Source organism: Anabrus simplex, chromosome 14, assembly GCF_040414725.1.
Source record: "Anabrus simplex isolate iqAnaSimp1 chromosome 14, ASM4041472v1, whole genome shotgun sequence".
NCBI lineage: Eukaryota > Metazoa > Arthropoda > Insecta > Orthoptera > Tettigoniidae > Anabrus > Anabrus simplex.
The window spans coordinates 42,573,532-42,595,159 of NC_090278.1; the positions used below are offsets into that span (position 1 = coordinate 42,573,532).

The 21,628-nt window shown below is 38.9% G+C and overlaps 1 protein-coding gene across 4 annotated transcripts in view; it reads right to left on the reverse strand.

Annotated features, from left to right (window-relative positions):
• The window catches only part of hyd (E3 ubiquitin-protein ligase hyd), a 544,651-nt gene that overhangs the window by 194,698 nt on the left and 328,325 nt on the right, over positions 1–21,628 (reverse strand). For all 4 annotated transcript variants that reach the window (XM_067158035.2, XM_067158036.2, XM_067158034.2 and 1 more), the window contains exon 27: positions 16,526–16,843. In XM_067158035.2, the coding sequence (XP_067014136.2) occupies positions 16,526–16,843 (318 nt within the window). The remainder of the gene's footprint in view (positions 1–16,525; positions 16,844–21,628) is intronic.

Sequence of the window (21,628 nt, forward strand, 5' to 3'; positions counted from 1 at the left end):
AGACCGGGGCCGCCGTCTCACCGTCAGACAGCTCCTCAATTGTAATCACGTAGGTTGAGTGGACCTCGAACCAGCCCCCAGATACAGGTAAAATTCCCTGACCTGGCCGTGAATTGCACCCGGGGCCTCCGTGTAAGAGGCAGGCACGCTACCCCTACATCATGGGGCCAGCTCCTGTGTTACAGCGCACAAAGTGAAATCCAAGACGATAACATAGATTTCCACGGAATTATTCAGCTCACGGTCAGCCGAATTATTCACGATGTCTCAGTTGTCATCACTAGAATCTTATCTTACTACTACGTCATAAGTGTCCGAGCATGGGATGAAAACTTTTACCCACGCAGTCAAGATAATTATTATCCAAAGGTATTAAAGTTTTATTTTATAAAATAGTCAGTAATATAATGTAAAATCATCAATAACTGGGAAGAAATATTAATCTAATTACCGTACGTTTAAAAGAAATTTAAAAAATGAATTTTTGTTACTGACGTCTCGGAACACGGTCAACTACAGTAAATCTACACCACGTTAGCTAGAGCGACGTATGAAGACGTCCGTGCTCCGGTTTGCGAGCTTTGCGCAAGCGCACTTGTGTGTCGCAACCAACGAGCTCAACTGGTAACAAATTGCTGCATGCTTCCTTGCTGCCTAACAGTATTGGCTGCTCTGGAATGGACAGATTACAGATGCATTTACTTGCTTGTGACTGATGTGATTACTGTAGACGTGTGTGAGTGAGAATTTAAGTTTTTAATTTGTGTTTGGGGTGTTTGAAGAAATAATTTGTTTTAATAGTGAACAATTAGGAAAAGTCATTTATATTGCAAAACATTAATGTGTGAAGCATTTATAAGCGATTATGGGTAAATATAGAAACTATTCTGCGGGCTTCAAGCTAAGCGTAATTGCCTTCGCTGAACAGCATGGGAACAGTGCTGCAGAAGGAAAATTTTCAGTGAGTGAAATGTTGGTGCGTGACTGGCGGAAATTAAAAAACAAGCCAAAAAGCACTAACCCTTCCAGACGCGCGTTTAGAGGTCCTAAAACAGGGAAGTTTCCTATAATTGACGAAGAAGTGTTTATGTACGTCAATGAAATACATAGCAATGGCTGCAGTGCATCACATGAAATGTTACAAATTAAGGGACGGGAGGTAGCGCGCAAACACAACATAACTCAGTTTAAGGCGAGTCGTGGGTGGATTAAGGGGTTCATGCGACAACACAATCTGTCCGTGCGAAGGAGAACAACACTAGGCCAAAAGTTGCCTGCTGATTACAAGGGCAAGACTGTAAATTTTCACCAATTTGTCATACGTTTGCGCAAGGAAACTTCGTACTTGCTTTCTCAAATCGGTAATGGCGATCGGACTCCAATTTTTTTTTTTAATCTGCCTTGCAACAGCACTATTGCGCTAAAAGGATCACAGAGTGTATTAATGAAAACCAGCGGTAGTCAGAAGTTGCGATGCACAGCAATGCTAGCCATTACAGGTGATGGAAGAAAGTTGCCGCCTTACATCATTTTCAAGAGGAAAACGATGCCTAAGAATATACAGTTTCCCCGTGGAATTCATTTACGAGTGCAACCAAAGGGTTGGATGGACGTAGAAATCTTGCTGGACTGGGTTAAAACTGTGTGGGATAGAAGACCCGGTGCACTACTAAAACAACTAGCTCTGCTTGTTTTAGATAGTTTCCGAGGTCACCTCGTGAAGGAAGTGAAGCAACTTCTCAGTAAAAATAAGACACGACAGGTAGTCATTCCTGGTGGCCTAACATCTGCTTTGCAGCCACTACACGTATGTATTAATAAACCCTTTAAAGACCACTTACGTCGATATTACGAGTGGATGATGAGCGGCGATCAGCAATTGATGCCTGCTGGAAATATCAGGCGTCTACCCTTGGACTTGTTATGCTCGTGGGTGATGAAGAGTTGGGAGCTTTTACCACCTGAACTAGTATCCAAGAGCTTCAAAAGGACTGGGATTTCAAATGCACTAGACGGATCCGAAGATGACGCAGTGTGGCAGAGAGGAAGAATCTGATACTGGTATTAACAGCGGCAAGGCGGCGCATCAGATACCGAAACCTGCGATAGCGACACAGAAGATTTGGAATAAATTGTGTACCGGTAAGTCCGTATTTCACAACAAAGCGATAATTTTCTGCAAGTGTAATATTTTAACTTTAATACTGAAATTAATGAAAATTAACTTAATACGTTCATTTTTATTTTCAGGTTGGAAAAACGTTCACCGAATTGTTGCAAATAATTATGAATTTTGTTTTAGACTATTTTAATTATTTTGATGTATAAACGCGAGTGTTACGTGCATCTTAAATTTGTATCAAATACAGTTTAGTTTTAAATAAATTTGAGTAATACAAATACTGGTATTAAAAATTCTTTGAATAATGGTCACACCCTACTATTTTTGCAAAAATTTTTGTATAAAAAGTGCGACGATTATACCGGGAAATACGGCATTTTCTTCTTCAGAATTTCCCACAAATTTTCTATTTGATTTAGGTCTGGCGAATTTCCAGGCCAAGACAGCTCTGTGATATTTTCTTGTTCACCTAAGAAGTCTTTGACCACTTTTGCATGATGGCAGGGTCCTGAATCATCCTGAAAAATGAATGGTTGTCCTGCAAATAAATCCCTTATTGATGGTATCATTTTCTTCTCCAAAATTGTCTTGTACTTCTGCCCACTGATGGTGGATTCTAGGACATCAATACGCCCAACACCATTGTATGAGAAACACCACCAGAGCATAACACTAATTGGAAACTTCACAGTTTTCTGCAAATAACCTTACTCCTTGTGGGTGGGGTTAACTTCCAATAAGTAACCAGGGGAACCTGACCCCTACAGAGCGCGTCCCCAGGTGGCGGATAGGGGGCCCCTACAGTATGTAGGGCTGGTTGAAATAACCAATACAACCCGCGGACCAACAGGTAGCCCAATTCCTGGGGGTTTTAAAATACTGGGACACCCTCTCTCCAGGGGTCAGAAATATGGAGGGCCCTTGCCCTGGGTTAAGGGTGAAGACCTCATCGGCATCTACGGCGGAGATGGCGGAGGAGGCAACCCATCCTTCTGGGGTGTACAGATGGAACCTACTGCCTTGTAGGACGAGGAAGGCATCCTCAAAGGCTAAGGGAGTAAACCCTGAAAGAAAATCCTCTTATGCGTTAGGCCTAGCAAGTCAGCAGGAGAGTATCGAGTATAGTTGCTTTCAACAAGAAAAAGAGCCTTGGAAAGAATATTATAGACCGGACTGACACGTCCTCTCAGACAATTGTAAAGTATGATGACCGTAAGGCTGATGATATACAATGTTCTGAAAGGAAACCCCAAATAAAAAAGAGACCCAAATACCGAATTGGAACTATGAACATTCTATCATTAACTGGAAAGTTAGAAGAACTCCTAGACATGATGGATAGAAGAAAAATATCAATATTGGGATTAAGTGAGACCAAATGGAAAGGGATTGGAAGTAAGACACTTCGTGGAGGTTATAAATTATACTGGAGTGGACAGGAGAAGGTAGCGAAAAATGGGGTTGGATTCTTAATTAACGAAAGGACTGATGCTACAGCTGAAGTTATCTGCAAAAGTGATAGAATCATTAAAATGTCCATGAAACTGGAGAACACTAAGTACACCATCATACAAGTGTATGCCCCACAGACAGGCTGCAGTGAGGAAGACAAAGAGAAATTTCGGCAAGACCTGGAAGATACAGTTAATGAGGAAAATGTTATTATTATTGGAGATCTAAATGCGCAAGTTGGGGTAGACAGACTTGGGTACGAGAACATCATTGGTCCACATGGATTTGGACAAAGGAACCCAGAAGGAGAACAACTATTAGATCTGTGCAGAAGAAATGATCTTATAATCAAAAATACATTCTTCAAAAAAAGAGACAGTCACAGAATAACAAGGTACAGTTGGGATGGCCAGTATAGAACATTGATTGACGACGTAATCACAAATAAAGATGGTGGAAGGTACATCACAGATGTAAAGGTCATCCCTAGTGAAAGCATGGACAGTGACCACAGATTGTTGGCAGTAGACTTCAAACATAAGACAAATGAAACGCAGAAACTTATTACGAAAAAACCAAGGATTAAAAATTGGAAGTTGCAAGAAGTCCAAATAAAGGAAGAATACAAACTAAGGATTCAACAGAGTTTGCCGAAGTGTGAAGTAACCAGCGTTAAAGAATGGAAGGCCTTCAAGGACACCTTTGTGGGAGAAGCCAAAAACCTATGTAGAGTTACAAGTTCTATCAAAAGAAAAAAGGAGACACCATGGTGGAATGATAGAGTGAAAACAGCGGTGAAAGAAAGAAACCAAATAAAGAAGGCACTGGACAAGGAGAAACAAAAACAGGGACAAGAACGAAATGAACAAGAAATACAAAGACTTCAAGGAGTATACAGGAACAAGAAACTTGCTGTAAAGAACATTGTAAGGGAAGAAAAAGAGAAGAAATGGAATGAGTTTGCAGACAAACTGGAAGAGGACAGTAGAGGAAATATGAAATTGCTATACAGAGTAGTGAAAAACAAGCGAAGGGATCAAGAGACCATAAAAGCAATAGAACGTGATGATGGAACTCTGGCACAAGAAGAGGGAGAACTTAAACAAGAACTCAAGATCTATTTCGAAAAGCTGCTGAATGGAGATACAGAAAACATAACAACGGATAGAGGAGAGCCAAGTCGAGGAACCACAACTGAACCACCAATTACATGGCTTGAGGTTGAAAATGCGCTCAAGAGCATGAAGAAAGGAAAGGCAGTGGGCGTAGATGAACTAAGTGCAGATATGCTGAAAGCAGCGGGAGTTCCAGGAATCCAATGGCTCTATAGACTGCTCAACAAGATATGGGAGGAAAATACTATTCCTGAGGACTGGAAGATGGGCATCATTGTACCTCTGTTCAAGAAAGGAAGCCGACGAAAATGCACTAATTACCGTGGTATCACACTACTGTCTCATGTCCTGAAAATATTGGAAAAAATAATAGAGACCAGAATCAGAGATATTGTTGAACCAATTTTAGAAGAAGAGCAGTATGGTTTCAGACCAGGAAGGTCAACTACAGACCTTATATTTGCAATTAGGATGCTAATGGAAAAATACTGGGAGAAGAACAAGCCTTTATTCCTAATATTTTTGGACATTGAGAAAGCATACGATAGTGTACCAAGGGAAAGAATTTGGCAATGCATGAAAGAACTTCAAGTGCGAGATAGCCTCATAGACAAAGTGAAAATGTTGTATAGTGGGAACAGAAGCTGTATTCAAGTAGGATGTGGTTTGTCGGACTGGTTTGAAACAAAGAGAGGAGTGCAGCAGGGCAGCTCATTGTCACCACTTCTATTTATTATTGTAATGGATGTAGTAATGAAATCTATTAAAAGGAAAGAACATGGAGATATCAAAGCCTTCACATTTGCAGATGATGTTGCAATCTGGAGTGACTCAGAAGATGAATTGGGAGAGAGAATACAAAGCTGGAATGAGGAGTTTAAGAAATATGGTTTAAACATCAGCAAGACCAAGATGGTGGTGATGAAAGAGTATGGGGAAGGAGCAGAACCAATAGTCATGTTAAATGAAGCTCAACTGGACAGCGTTCCAGTTTTCAAATACTTGGGTAGCGTTATATCAAATGACAACCTAGCAAAACATGAGGTGAACAATCGAATCAATAAGGCAACACAATTCTACCACCAGGTAAGACACCTGCTGTGGGATGAGCAAATACCCATGAAAACAAAAATGACATTGTACAAGTCCTATTATACACCAATTCTTACATACAGTCTCGAAACCACAACACTGACCAATAGAGATAATTCCAAACTTCAGGCAGCTGAAATGAAATTCCTACGCACTATGATCCAGAAAACCAGGAAAGACAAGATTAGGAATGAGAAAATTAGAGAAGTAGGAATAGACAATTCTCTCCTAAATAAGATTCAGATATCAAGACTGAAGTGGTTTGGTCACATGAAGAGGATGCCAGTAAACAGAACTGCAAGGAAGGAATTTGACAGAAAGGTAGAAGGAAGACGACCCGTGGGAAGGCCACGAAGGAAATGGATAGATTTAGTTAAGAGCGATGTAATGCTGAGAGGTCATGATTGGGACAAGTTGGTGGAGGAAGAATGGTACAAGGACAGGATGAGATGGAGGAGGCTCATATACCACACCCGGGAAACTGGAGATGGTTTAGGATGATGATGATGATGACAGTTTTCAGAGTACACGCTGGATTCAGTGCTTCACTTGTTTTCCGAAACACTCGACAACCCCCATCACTTCCACCAATATTGACTTTTTGGACACCAGATCAAATTTTTGCTGTTCCTTACAGTTCCAGGACAAACATTACCCCCAGACGTTTCCCTCCATTTGTCTCTAAGTACTTCCGAGGTAGCAAATCTATTTTCCAGACATAAACGATGCCAAGCATTGTCAAACCTGGGTGTTTTCAGTTTTCTACCACATTTTCCCACTTTACCACTCATAAGACCACCCGCTTCTCAAAACTTGGCCAATTGTCTCCCAATTGTACTTTTGTGCACTCCCACAATTTGAACGATCTCAGAATTACGGTATTTACTCTCGTATTAGACCCCTTTTTCCCCCCCACTTTTACAGCCAAAAATAGTAAAGGGGGCTCCAATATGCGATAACCTCAAAATTTTGTGCAGCGAACACATGACTTTTAGGTTATAAATAGCTAAAATTGTACGTGTAAACATTCTATACGGACTATTATTTAACAAACTTAGAATGTATTTAAGTTATACTGGCTATTTTTGTCGGAAGGCAGTATCTCTAAACGTAAAAAGACGATAAATGGGGAACACGACTTTTAGGCCTATGGTACATATAAAAGTCCATTTTAGGTGAACACGACTTTTACGCCTACGGTACATATAAAAGTCCGTTTTAGATACTCATTTTACATCATTTGTTTCATCTCATTAATTTTTCTGGCGAGGCTGACATCAGGAAGGGCATAAGGCCGTAAAAACTCCTACTCGATCCCATAGAAGAAAGGGATAAGTGTATCGTGTTATCATATAATTAAATACTGATACAAAAGAACTTAATGGTCAATCATTTGTCCCTGTCAGTTCAGCAGTAGGCCTAGCACACAGTAAACCTGAACACTGCTTTCATTTGAATTATCGCCTTGCACCGCCAAATTCCCTGCCTTACTACCGGAGTGTCGGCATTCTAGGTGACGGCATCTTCACTCCTATCTCTCGCTGTCGCGTCAGCCATGCTTCATTCTCTTTGAGCCATGCACTGCAATCAAGACCATACGAGGTCCCATCCTTTTGAACCTTTAAAAAATAATTTTGTTCCCGATTATAGAGTCTAAACAGTGTAAATCTATTCCCAGATGGTCCTTGATATTCCCAGTTAGTGTATACGTAGCAGAAGCCACTCCTTCCGAATAAAGAAGTGCTGTTGAAGGCATGCCAAACCATCAACTGATAACAAGCACAAGTTACGAGTTGTACTTCCGAATGTAATACATAATAACTGGAATCAAGGGTTATGAATTTCATGTTGTTGGTCCGTACTGAACTGAGAATAACATATGAATAGTAACACAGTAAGGTTTCCACCTATTCAGTACTAATATGTATTTACAATGTTATAAATTACATGGAACTAGTTTCGACCCGCCTAGGGGTCATCATCAGCCATATTAAAGCATACATAAGTATTTTGTCGAATCCTAAAAACATGTTATTTTTAACTGTAATGATCGTATGGATTTTATAATTTATAAAGTGAAGTTTGGTAATGAGATGGGAAATGTTAGTATGGTACAGGTGAGTAGTAAATAATAATATATATACAAACAAGTTTGGAACAAAGTACTAGTGGGGTGCTTAGAGTTGTAAAATATAACCTCGTGGATGTCAGTAGTCCTCGTACTAAAGAAACAATGTAAAATAACACATATAAACATATATACAAGTATGTACAAAGTCTGGAGAGTAAAGAGTGATACTCTTTTAATGTTGAGTTGGCTTGACACTGATCACTTAAGCGGAGAAATTAGGTATTTGGTGTATTAAAGCTGTGTTGGTCAGTTGCGTTGTTGATTGTTGGACGTGAAGTTGTTTTTGAATTTCTGGTTGAGAAGAAGGTGGAAACTGCGCGTGGATATATTGATTCTCAGTTCTTAGCGGAAACCAAATTGGACCTGTTTAAATGGAGAAAGTCAGTAAAAACAAAAATGGAGATAGGAAAAGGTTAACATAAAGTGAAAGGACGCTTACCTCGCGCTGCGGTGTGTGTAGTATAGCTGATGGTGTGCGATTGGTGGCGGGGAGAGAAGTGTGGGCAGAGAGGAGGGCAGGCGCGTGCGGGTTAGGAAGAGTGGGGGTGGCTTAGGGTGAGGTGGGGGTGGGGAGCTTTTAAGGCGGGGCTGAAGGGTGCGGGAAAAAGGGTAATTGTCTCGGAAAAGTACCTTTGATTAGACTTAGGATTGAGTTTTGGTTGGCTGAATTATTGTTTCTGAGGAAAGTGATGAATAGATCGAAGAGTATGTTGGGTTTCTCTGAGATTTCATTGCAAAATACAACGGCTTCAGCAATCATTTTATAGAAAGGATAATCAATAAACAAAAACATCGCCCTAAAACTACCCTCAAAAAAGAAGTGACTAAACCTCTAACATTCTCCACCTTAACGTTCAACAATGATATCTACAAGTTAACCAATACCTTCAAGAAACAAGGCGTTAAAATAGCCTTCAAAACCAACAATAAGAACACGAACGTCTTACACAATACTTCACACATCAACAAGACCAGCAGTTTTGTAAAATCAGGAGTTTACAGGATCAAATGCAACACCTGTGAAAAATCCTACATCGGACAAACCGGTAGAAACTTCAATACCAGATACCACGAACACACTAATGCAATAAAATACAACAGGTTTTCAGTCATCGGCCAACACATGCATGATTATAACCATAATTTCACCAATATCGAACAGGACATGGATATCCTCGAATTAGCAAACAAGGGCCCTTTACTCAACATAATGGAAAATTACTACATACACCTAGACCAATACTTCAACGCCAGTCACAATCTCAATGAAATCTCAGAGAAACCCAACATACTCTTCGATCTATTCATCACTTTCCTTAGAAACAATAATTCAGCCAACCAAAACTCAATCCTAAGTCTAATCAACGGTACTTTTCCGAGACAATTACCCTTTTTCCCGCACCCTTCAGCCCCGCCTTAAAAGCTCCCCACCCCCACCTCACCCTAAGCCACCCCCACTCTTCCTAACCCGCACGCGCCTGCCCTCCTCTCTGCCCACACTTCTCTCCCCGCCACCAATCGCACACCATCAGCTATACTACACACACCGCAGCGCGAGGTAAGCGTCCTTTCACTTTATGTTAACCTTTTCCTATCTCCATTTTTGTTTTTACTGACTTTCTCCATTTAAACAGGTCCAATTTGGTTTCCGCTAAGAACTGAGAATCAATATATCCACGCGCAGTTTCCACCTTCTTCTCAACCAGAAATTCAAAAACAACTTCACGTCCAACAATCAACAACGCAACTGACCAACACAGCTTTAATACACCAAATACCTAATTTCTCCGCTTAAGTGATCAGTGTCAAGCCAACTCAACATTAAAAGAGTATCACTCTTTACTCTCCAGACTTTGTACATACTTGTATATATGTTTATATGTGTTATTTTACATTGTTTCTTTAGTACGAGGACTACTGACATCCACGAGGTTATATTTTACAACTCTAAGCACCCCACTAGTACTTTGTTCCAAACTTGTTTGTATATATATTATTATTTACTACTCACCTGTACCATACTAACATTTCTCATCTCATTACCAAACTTCACTTTATAAATTATAAAATCCATACGATCATTACAGTTAAAAATAACATGTTTTTAGGATTCGACAAAATACTTATGTATGCTTTAATATGGCTGATGATGACCCCTAGGCGGGTCGAAACTAGTTCCATGTAATTTATAACATTGTAAATACATATTAGTACTGAATAGGTGGAAACCTTACTGTGTTACTATTCATATGTAATAACTGGAAACATTCTTTTGATAACTGCGGCTGTCGAAACACAGACCCTTATTTTTAAGTACATTTCATGCTTGTTCTCTACATTTATCACGTCAGGATTTGTGTAAACAGCTGTCCATGAGATAAGACAGACCACATTGTTTAGGTTAGGTATATTATTGCCCTGATAGTGCCAAAAGTTCGACGGGGAAAACAAAAATAAATAACAGGAAAATATACCACATTTATGGATATCTACAGGTGTGGCGGTAATGTGTTTTGTTATCATAATGTTTAATTTTGTACGTTCATTGTCTCATTTTTATTCACACATACCCCAGTATGTTTTGTTTGGCGTCTCCGAAAATCGTTTAAAGTCCGTGGGAACATAAAATTATTATTATTTGTTAGGTACGTTGGCAAGTAAAACAATCGTTTTAATTGGATAGCTTTTATCAAGTTTTAAACTTACTTCTCTCCAAATATATACCTATATTGGCCCGAGTTACGAGATATTAAACGAACACTTTGTTAATGATCTCGCCTGTTGTATAAATAGGGTTATCCTGAACTAGTACCAATAGATAGCGCGCGTGTACTACTCGGACTACGCCATTCCACCTTCATTTGTTTCAGGACTTGAAGGTTAGAATATCGCTGTCATTTAATTGACTCATAAGTATTATTGTGGTATCCTGAGATTCAATAAAAATGCCGGATTACTGTTGTGTTCCATTGTGCAAAAACCGAGGCATGCCATTTTCGTTCCATCAGTTTCCGAAGGATGTGAAATTTAGAAAACAGTGGATACATTCTATCAGAAGGAAGAATCTCAAACTGAGCCAGATTACGAAGAATGATAGAGTCTGTTCAGCACATTTTAGGAGCGATGATTATAGAACAACGTTGTTAGGTAGGTAGATAAGTATATAAATGATTACTAGTATGCCTACAGTCTATTTAAAATTAAATGTGATAAAGTGTGTGTAGAGGTACAGCAGAGAGGTACATGCCACTTGCAATTATATTATCGTTCGAATGACTATGAATATTTTGATTTTGTAGGTGAAAGGTCGCGGCTGAAAGTACATGCAGTGCCATCTGTATTTCCCTGGACTCCTGACACCGGCTCAGATGTAAAGATGAGAGAGGTTAGGGCACGTAATAGAGGAAAGAAGGAGGATGATCTGATGACAAGGCAAGACACAGCTGTGCTTCTGGACACCAATGACTTACCTATAGCAGCATTTGAAGAGTGTCAGTCATCTAGTGTTAATGAAAATATGAACTTTCCATTATCAAGCGGTACTGGTAACTTATTTAGGGATGTTGCATGCCAAACCAAAGACAGTGAGGGTGTACTTGATATTGAAAGACTTCTAACAATATCTGGTGCAGTGCAACTCTTCACAGGTTTTGACAACAGAGATCATTTTTATTTAGTGTTTCAAGCCCTGGGAAGGGGTGGATTTAGTCTGCAGGTATTTCCAATTTCACCAGAATACTGTTTCTTTTTAACAATGATGAAATTGAGAATGGCCAAAACAGATAAGGAACTTGCTTATGATTTTGGTTTAAATGTAACAACAGTAGGGCTAATTTTTCTGTATGGATAAATTTTATGTATTGCCAGTTCAAAGAATGAAATATTTGGGTTGATCAGAAGACTGTGAGGGAAAACTCCCCTATGGAATTTAAGAAGCAATATCCTAACACAAGAGTAATTTTAGACTGTACTGAAATTCCAATAATGAAGCCTAAGAGTTCTAGTGCCCAACAGGAAACATTTTCTACGTACAAAAAGTGTAACACTGTGAAGGTACTGATTGGAATAAATCCATCAGGATTTGTGTGTTTTATATCAGATGCATATGGTGGATCAGTTTCAGACAGGCAGTTGTTCATAAAATCTAATATTATTGACTTCTCAGTAATGGTTGACCGAGGATTTCAAATTCAAGACCTACTTTGCTCAAAGGGAGTAAGTGTAAATATTCCACCCTTCTTGAGAGGGAAAAGGCAGTTCTCCACCATGGAAAATAGCATGACGAGGAGAACTGCTTCCAAAAGAATACACATTGAAAGGGCTATAGGCTTACGGAAAACATACAAAATTCTACAAACAAAGCTTCACATAAGCGAAGTTCGTCTGTCAGGTAGGATTATTTTTGTATTTTTGGATGTTACATGTTGTGCAATTTCAGGAGATCAATCATGTGATAGGAAGTATGTATTTATTTACAATAAAATAAAGCCTACTAAAGCAAAATATGGTAGGTAGACTATATTATGTTACAAGTGAGCAATTGCTGGAAGCATGACATAATTGTTCATTTAGTGTTCATTTATAGCAAAGGCTCATGGACCTAGTTCTCCATTAAAGCTGGAATAAAGTACTCATAGTAAAATTTCTCAAGCTGTGGTAGCATTTCTTGAATAAACTCCTCATTCCTCTCAATGTTTATGATTACCATATCAACAGCTGTGTAGACTGCAAAACTACAGAACTGTCTATCAGTGATAAACAACTGTCCTTGCACTTGAAAATAATAGTTGTGTGACTGCTTTAAATGTATACCATCTTTGTCCTCAATTAAATAAGGTGCAATACTGGCAGATACTTTGTCATATTCAAGGCTTGGCACATCTTTCAGTTCCAGCACTCTGTCATTCCCAATGAGTCTATCATAACTTGCTGCTAGATAGTTTTTGGTGCGATGAATAATCAACCCACATTTGGATACACTATGATCTGTAATTTCTTCATACCTCCTCCTTGCCAGACATTCCTTATCCAAACCCCACTTCATAAATTTATTTTGGTATTGACTACCTGCAATTATTGTATGGGCCAAAGTTTTGGCATCTTTAGTGTGGCATATTCTACCAAAATAACTTGCAGTTAGCCTGTACTTCCTTTCCTTGTACCATAGTGCACATCTGGATTGCCCTCTTGTTTTCCTTTGTATATCTTTTATGGCATCCTCAGAGACAGACACTAACTCAGATAAATAATTTGAGTTTGTGTCTGTTCCATAAAAATGATCATGTGCAACAGACAAGATGTTAACATTTGATTTGGGAAGTGATGACAAATAAGACAGTTTCATTCCTGAATTTTCAATTAAATGTCTCGCATTTGATTCATAACCTTCCTCGTTTCTGAGTGAGGCTGGTCTTGGATCAAAACATAACCGTGAACCTGTTGCTATGGGCAGATTTTACACTTTAACGGGACTTCCATGTACTTTCCTTTTTCGTGCAGGTTAGTGAAATGTTTGTAAAACGTCAGTTGGTGTTTCTGAACATTTTATCAAACCAGTTTTGCTGAAGTATTCAAGGGCATAACAAAGGGCAGCAGTATGCTTACAACAGGCTTTGGGTCCAATACCTGCTATACACTCACAACTTGCTGCTAGAATGCCAGAACCACAGCGATCTAGTATCAACTTAACAGTGTACTCTTTGTTTTTGGTGAATTGTGATCTCACAGAAGACAGTACAAATACCCTATCACTCTCAAACACACACTTAATGATTTTAATGAACTTTTCATTAAATAAATTATATCCGGCATCACATAACGACTTGTAATTCTTCACTGGAGCTCCATCAATCTCGGATTTTCTGAAAACGAAGTAGTCCACCAAGTGAATATGTGATAATTTCACATGAGGCAGAAAGGAGACTGATAAATCTTTAAAGTTCATGTTACTTGGAAATATAGGCCTACTGGTAACCCTACTTTCTGTTGGTGTCTCCGTTGTCCGATGTATTCCCATTTTCATATAAGCCCGCAATCTAAATAGAACAAACATTCATAAATAATTATAGTGCCAGCGTGTACGGTACTGATTATATCCCTGTATTTATTATTTAAAATACTTTCGCACAGACAGCGTGTAAAACATCTCTATCATACCTTTGACAAAGCTCTTGTTTATTACCACCAACTCTCCCTCCTCGCTTCCTCAACTGTTCTTTTAAAGTGTTCATATTCATTTTATCTATGTTCGGATAAATATTAAATACAGCACTATTCGCATCATTCATATTCTCCTTCATAACTTTACTATGCATAACCTAGGCCTAATCTCATTCTAGTCCGAGTAGTACACTCATGCTATCTAGCGGCAAACGTTTGCATAGGATAACCCTATAGAAACAACCGCGCATATTTCTCAATTAAAGCAAAGTCGTTTCCTCATCCTTAGGTGGTACAGCTCTTTTTACCTCCCAGTGGCGGGGAGTTACATGTACCGCTTTAACCGCATATCAACCTTCCTGCCATTCGTAAATCTCTGGCAGTACGGTACCGGGAATCAAAGTCAGACCCCCCGAAAACAGCAACTAATTGCGCTAACCATTACGCTGGCAGACATTATAAACTACAAAACACAGACATATAGCATGACTGATGCACGCTTGCAGACGAAGCTAGGCCTATTCAGCTATTTGTGCAACGTCATCAGAGCTGCAGGAGACCTATGCTACAGAGGCGGACATTTCTCAACTGCAAAACACAGGTGTACCGCATGGATTTGACGCGTTTTCATTGCGTTGGTCGTACGGACGAAGCTATTCACAAATTTGTGTGATATCAGAGTTGCGATAAGACTTGTACCCGCTTCGAAGCGGAATCGTCGTCATTCTCTGACGAATCATGTTGGAGGTCTTATAGGCGAGATTATTTTTTCATTTTCTTCATCTCGAAAAGCCAGGGGGGTGTAATACGCGAGGGGGTCTAATACACGAGTAAATACGTTAGTTTTACCACATTCACTTAATGTTACAATCCGTGCAGCCTTTCTTGGTGATATATCACATTTTCTACCCATTTTTTATTACAATTTGGCACTTGAACTCTTTCAAGCAAAAAGAAACAAACTGGTGATCACAAAAACTTCTATGAGGGTGCAGAGGAATTATTAACATACAAGAAGTAGGAATGCACAACAGGAAGTAGTACCTAGCAGCTGTTTACACAACAGAGACATGTGTGGACGGTCAGTAACACTAGTAGAAGCATTTAATGCTATCTGGCGGTTCAATACACACTAGCATGTAAAATGCAAAATTTTTGTTTTTTTCCCTTCAATTAAGAAATGCTACACAGACTGCTATGTGAAGGGCAATAAATTAATTTGTTACCTTGCATTAGCGGGGCAATAAAACAAGCTTTCAGAAAATATATAGATTGTATTATTTTGTAATGACCTGTCACACTGAAACATGAAATAGTTTGGTATGAGGAGAAAATTCACCGAGTTGCTATTAATTTTTCCAGCAGTATATATACGCGAGTATTACGTGCACCTTACACTTGTATCAAAAACAATTTAGTTATAAATTATTTTTTTGAGTAATACAAATATTACAGTAGTATTAAAATATTTCTTCTCGTAATAGTTGCACCATCAATTTTTCGAAAATTTTGGTATAAAAAGTGCGACGATCATGCAGTGTTATTCTTCCCCAAGTGGTTTTGGTCTTCCTCACCCTCTCTTTAGTCATCTGTTCTTCCAGTTCTTGTTTTGGCATTTCCTTCATCCGCTTGATATGTCCAAACAATTTCAGTGTCGTTTGCTCAAGTATTTTGTTTATATTTTGCTCTAACTTCTTGACCTATATCATCACTTCTTACTCTATCCCTCCTCGACTTCTGCAACATACTCTCAAGAACTTCATTTCAGCTGCCTGAATTATAGTCCCACCTCTTCACTGTTCAGGTTTCTGCTGCTTATGTAATTATAGGTACGTAATATCCTTGTAATTTACTTCCTTAGTCTTCATTGGTACAGGTATGTTCCATATTAGACTCGGTTATAGAAGAAACCCCATATACAATCTTTCATTTTCCAATGGTAGGCTTCTACTACTTCAAGTTCCTTATCTCCAATTTTAGTAGCTTCTTTTGTTCCCTTTTCTTCTATCCTTCACCTTGAACTTAGGACTCAATGTGAAATTTACTGCCAAAGTGCAACAGCCAGGCAGGAGTTCTCAGCTTGGTGTTCTCATCATAAGAGTATTTTTAAAAAAAGTGCCGGAGTAAGTTTCGTCCTAAAGTCCCATCTTCAATTCAGAATTTACTGTACCTTGTCCTTTTCTACTTGCAACTTTGCCCGTGTCTTGATGATTAAAGACACGTCGTTCAAGTATAGGTCCATACGAACATACTTGGCTGTGAATGCTCAATCAACGCCACATGCAACTTTTGTCACTAACACTCCAAAGTACTTAGGTGGGATACTCTCACCAGGTAAAATTGTTGGCACATTAGGGATTTCTAAGTTAAATTTGGAAAGAAATATATCAAACGTGTTTCCTCTCATTCCGATGAATTTGAATTAGCAATAAAGAATTGATCTGTCTGTCTTACCTGTGTCAGAGCCTGCGGTAGCGCCTGTTTGAACACTCCTCTGAGCACTGGCAGCATCCTGGTTGCTGTGATTGTCGTCCGAGTCTGATTCTGTCTCGGCAAGCAAGTCTAGCTCGTTGTCGCTCTCACCATCGCCCTGTGGATCATCTCCAGGTCCCACGCTGTTACCACCTCCGAGAGTACCCACGAGGTCACCAACTTCTCCATCACCAACAGGGATACCAGTGGAGTTGCTTCCTCCCCCAAGAGGCCGACTATCCCTCTCGTCACGATCTTCTTGCTCGCTGCCTTCCATGTCCACATCATCAGGAGCAAGACCTAAAGAAAGGAAAATACAAAGCATATTTGTAGAAAAAAAGATTCTGTCCAAAATTGCACATTACAGTAGCCTAGCTATATTTTTTTTTACAATTTGCTTTACGTTGCACCGACGCATATAGATTTTATGGCGACGATGGGACAGGAACGCGACAGGAGTGGGAAGGAAGCGGTTATAGCCTTAATTAAACAGCCTGGTGTGAAAATGAGAAATCACTGAAAACCATCTTCAGGGCTGCCGAGACGAAATAACAATAGTGAAGGGAGAGGGTGTCTCGGTGTTTTCCAAATTCATACATTCCTCATCGCCACATGTTTCATTCCAGGCTTGTGCCTATGTCATACACCTGTCAATGTCATATGTTACGTACATGTTATGTAAACCTCTTAGACCGATTCTGATGGTTCGGTCAGCTTCCGCTTCCAACACTAGCGCTGTGCCACATCCTGGGAGCCATCTGGTGGCGAATGAACGTACCATTTCCACTTTATTATAACGTCTAAATTTAAAGAGTCATTGTTTAAGAAGCCTTTCTTGTGGACAGTCGAGATTTCTTCTGATGACGCAGAGCACAGTTCTCTGTGTAACATTAAGAATTTTACCTTATTTTCTTGACACGGCATAAGCCCAAAAGTCTATACAGTATCATGTCTGTAAGTACGGGCCGTGAAAGCATCAATGGCAACACGCTGACATGGTTTGGTCACATCAAACCGATGAGATATGAAAGTATGACAAAACAGTGTTTGGAACTGCAGCTGGAAGGAAAAAGAGGTTGAGGAAGACCAAGAACAAGATGCACGGATATTAACCCCTCAGCGATTCAGAACATTTGAGAACTACTTTACCCAACAGACTCGAGAAAATACAGCAATCTCTTTAAAAATTCACTGTTACAACAGTTTAGTTGAGATCATTTAAAGCATTTACAGGACAGATTCAAAAGAATGTAGTTCATATTTACCAACTTTTTTTTAAACCTTATTGCCTACTAATGGAGAGGAGACCTTCCATATTTTATCCAGAGTGGAAGCAATATTCTAGCATTTGCACAAGTTGTTTCACAAAGCAATGAAAACTAGGGTACTCGGTGCCTCAAAAACTTTGAGTGGAAGAAATAGAAACAATAGTTCAGATTAATTGAGCACAAATCCAGGATAACGGGATGGTTAGTTCATGAGAAAGAGGGTGTGTACTTAAGTGTACTTCATCATCCATTACATGGTCTTGTGCATCAGCATCATGCACGCTTATTCCTTATTCTATGCACCTCCTCTCACTTCTCTTGGTGGGGATAAAATTCATCTTAGTAGTTCAATATGGTGTAGTGCTGTTATAGTCTGATTTAATCGAACATAATTACAGTACTTCAAATTCATTCAAACTGTGTTGTGTCACACTCCATGTCAGAATGCAGCAGAAACGCAAGTCTATATGCTCACAAGTAGAAGGAAATGAGACTATTTCAACCTCAAAAAACCCCCACTGATTTGGGCCGATTCATACATAGAAGGAAAGCAGATAGCCTCAGCTTCAAAGTAATACCATTTCAACAACTTTAAAACTCTAGGGGCCGGCTGCATAAATCGTTTGATCTTAGATCAGAGACGAAATTGAACCAAGTTCACGCTAAACTCAGATTTTTGGTTGTATAAACGTTAATCTGAGATCAATTTGCACTGAATTAGGATTAACTTTGACTGCAGAAATTTTTCCGATTTAACTCTTTGATCTCAGTTCAAGGAGTTGCTTTCATTTCGAGATACAAGAACAGCTGATTGTGATCATATTACCTGTGTTGTTACGATAAATCAGAAAATACACAAAAGACCAACCTAACACATTGTTTAATAGTTGTCTTTATATGAGCTATATTACACTTTTTATAACGCAGTGAAGCTTAATTCTACAACATAACCTCTATGAATTGCTTACATTCGTGTTTTACAGCTGTCTGATTAGTGGGAAATAAAGGGTTATTCAGCTAATTTGTCTATCTCAAATAACACAGGGACCATTCAAGATAGAATGACATCAATATCCTCTGAGATAATGTTATTAACTTTGTACCAGTAGTTCCATTTTAAAAACAGTTTTCTACACCTATCCTTAAATCTACAAACATTACAAGGTCAGCACTGTGATTATTCCAAAAATCGATTCAAGTACTTCGAGAAAATGTAGGTAATGTATTCAAACGTGCTTCATTTGCCAGCTGCAGACTGCCCTGTTCAGTTCGAGCTACGTATGAAACATCAGCTAGTCACTGACAAGCCGAACTGCTTCACCTTTTCTGGATAACTATGTATTTGTTCTGCTGGACTCATAAAAGCACTACGACCAAATTTATGATTTAAAACCTCATTAATATCGCCGCAAGTAACAGGTACCATAAAGGAAAAAGAGACATGCGACGGGCTCTATGTGACAACATTTTTATCCTGACAAGATGTTAAACCACACAAGACTGAATGAGCCTAGTACAACTGGGCAATTATCGATTCTTCAAAAAATTAATAAAAGAAAGAATGATCACGAAGGTCGTGAAAATAATAGACTCACTAGACTTCGCAAACCTAATTCCGCGAGGATCAGAAGAAAAACAAGGGTTGACTGACGGAAGGCGGATATCTGTATATCCTTCACCTGTGTTTGCTGCAAAAAAAAGCATAATATGAAGAAATTCCTGTACATGCTGCGAACGATGTTCACTTATCGACAGTCACGGTCAGCTCAATGCAATGTGTATTATCCACGGGGTAAAGCAATTTCGTAATTCATTTGTTGACAGTCACAATGAGGTCAATCTCACCATTTAAGTATTATGCAACGGGCAAATCTATTTCGTATTTCATTTGTTTTGCGATGTTGCAACGCCCACTTTTCTGAATTCCGATTACATTTGAACTACACGTGTAAACCGAGTTCAATTTTGTACAACGTGACTAAGTCGTAATCTTAGTTCATTTTCAAAACTAGGTCCTAAATTTATCTCTGGTCAGATATCTTTATACAATCGGCCCTAGAAGTCAAAACAAAATAATGTTAGGCCTATAGGAATCTTTAGCACATAATGCCGTTGGCAGATTGTGAAGAAAAGGTGGTGTACACGATGTATGGAGGTCGGCATCAAGGAGTTAACATGGAATGTGAACCACAAGGACGTCTCTTTTCATTTCAGTAATCACGTATCTGATGGCCACCTTGGTGCTTCGAAGGTCAACTATTTTGATAAACTCATTTCATTTGCACCAAATGTGCTCATTTTTTCTTTTTGCATATTTATTTCTCAGCCTGAAATATGCTTCTAAATCATCTGCTAATTTAATGCAAGTAATATTTGGTAGGAATTTCTGGTATTAAATAATAATTAGATTAATACAGGAATTGTTGGCCGGTATTAGTCATCCATTTTCTCCAGGTTTTGAGAAGAACACATGGTATGACATCAGAACTTACTTTCACTTTGTTTTTTCATGTCTATATTATTTCTTTATTCGCCGACCCATCGTGTAGATGGAACGAAATGGGATATGTAGATAATATTTCTTTATAATTTTTCAGTCCCGTGTCGGGCTAACTGAACTACTGCGTTGTTTCCCATCCACAAATCTTTAGGGGAGGGGGAGAAACCGGAACGGACAGGTACGATAGTTCAGAATGTGGCTTGTATCTTGAACTTGACCATAGTCACATATAATATCATTGATCTGAAGACAGTATTTCATACCAATTGTAACATACGGACTAGAAATGCTGGTAACTAATAAGAGACAAAATAGTAAGATCCAAGCAGTAGAAATGAAATTTTTAAGAACATCTGTTAAAAAGACAAGAAGAGATAGAATTCAAAATATTAAAGTCAGATAAGAGCTAAATATAGAACCGTTAGTACAGGAGATACATAAAGCAAGACTGAGATGGTTCGGACATGTAAAAAGAATGGGAAAGGAACGAGTAAGAAGAAGGGAAATGGAAAGAGAAGTTAAGGAAAAGAGACCAGTTGGAAGATCGAGAAGAAGGTGAATGGATCAGATTTGGAAGGACATTAAAGAAGCTGTATTGGATGTGACTGAAGTAATGGAGCAGGAAAAGTGGAAGGACAGAAAGGAGTGGCGAAGGCTTGTTAACCACACCCAGGCGACTGGAGTAGGACATTGATAAGATGTTTCCGACACAATGATGATGATGATGATACGAATACATCTTGAAAATTCAGTATCTGCTTTGATGTACGATATCTCTCTTCTCCACGAACAACAATAAAAAAGCAATACTACAGTCTGCATTCTAAATTCGAACATACTGAAGCATTTCTTTGAGTAACTAAAGCAAAAATTAAGTTTTGTAAAATAACATATATGATTGAAAATATAAATACCATCGCCCTGAATAAAGGCCAATTCAAACATCTCCGAGACGTGATGGCATCTTCCGACAAAATAAAATATCGTTGAATTGAAAACGAAACTGAGTTACAACACTTCCGGCAATGGAATCTGCTGTGACTTTCAGCGATTCTCTGTATGCTGGCAAAACTTATTCGCCCCCAAACAAAATTTTTGTTTTCATGGAAGTGATTTCTCTATTTTCTTCAGTGCTGTGGTTATCTGTATGCGTTTAGCGCAATTTGAGTAGAATTCAGTTCAGTAGCAAGACAAGCACTTCAACATCTAAGAACATCCATATCAATTTCACTTTTCTCTGTTGTATCAAGTAAACATTTTTAAAAACAATTATTCTTGTAAATATTACGTTAGGACTTTTTACAAAATATTGGACAT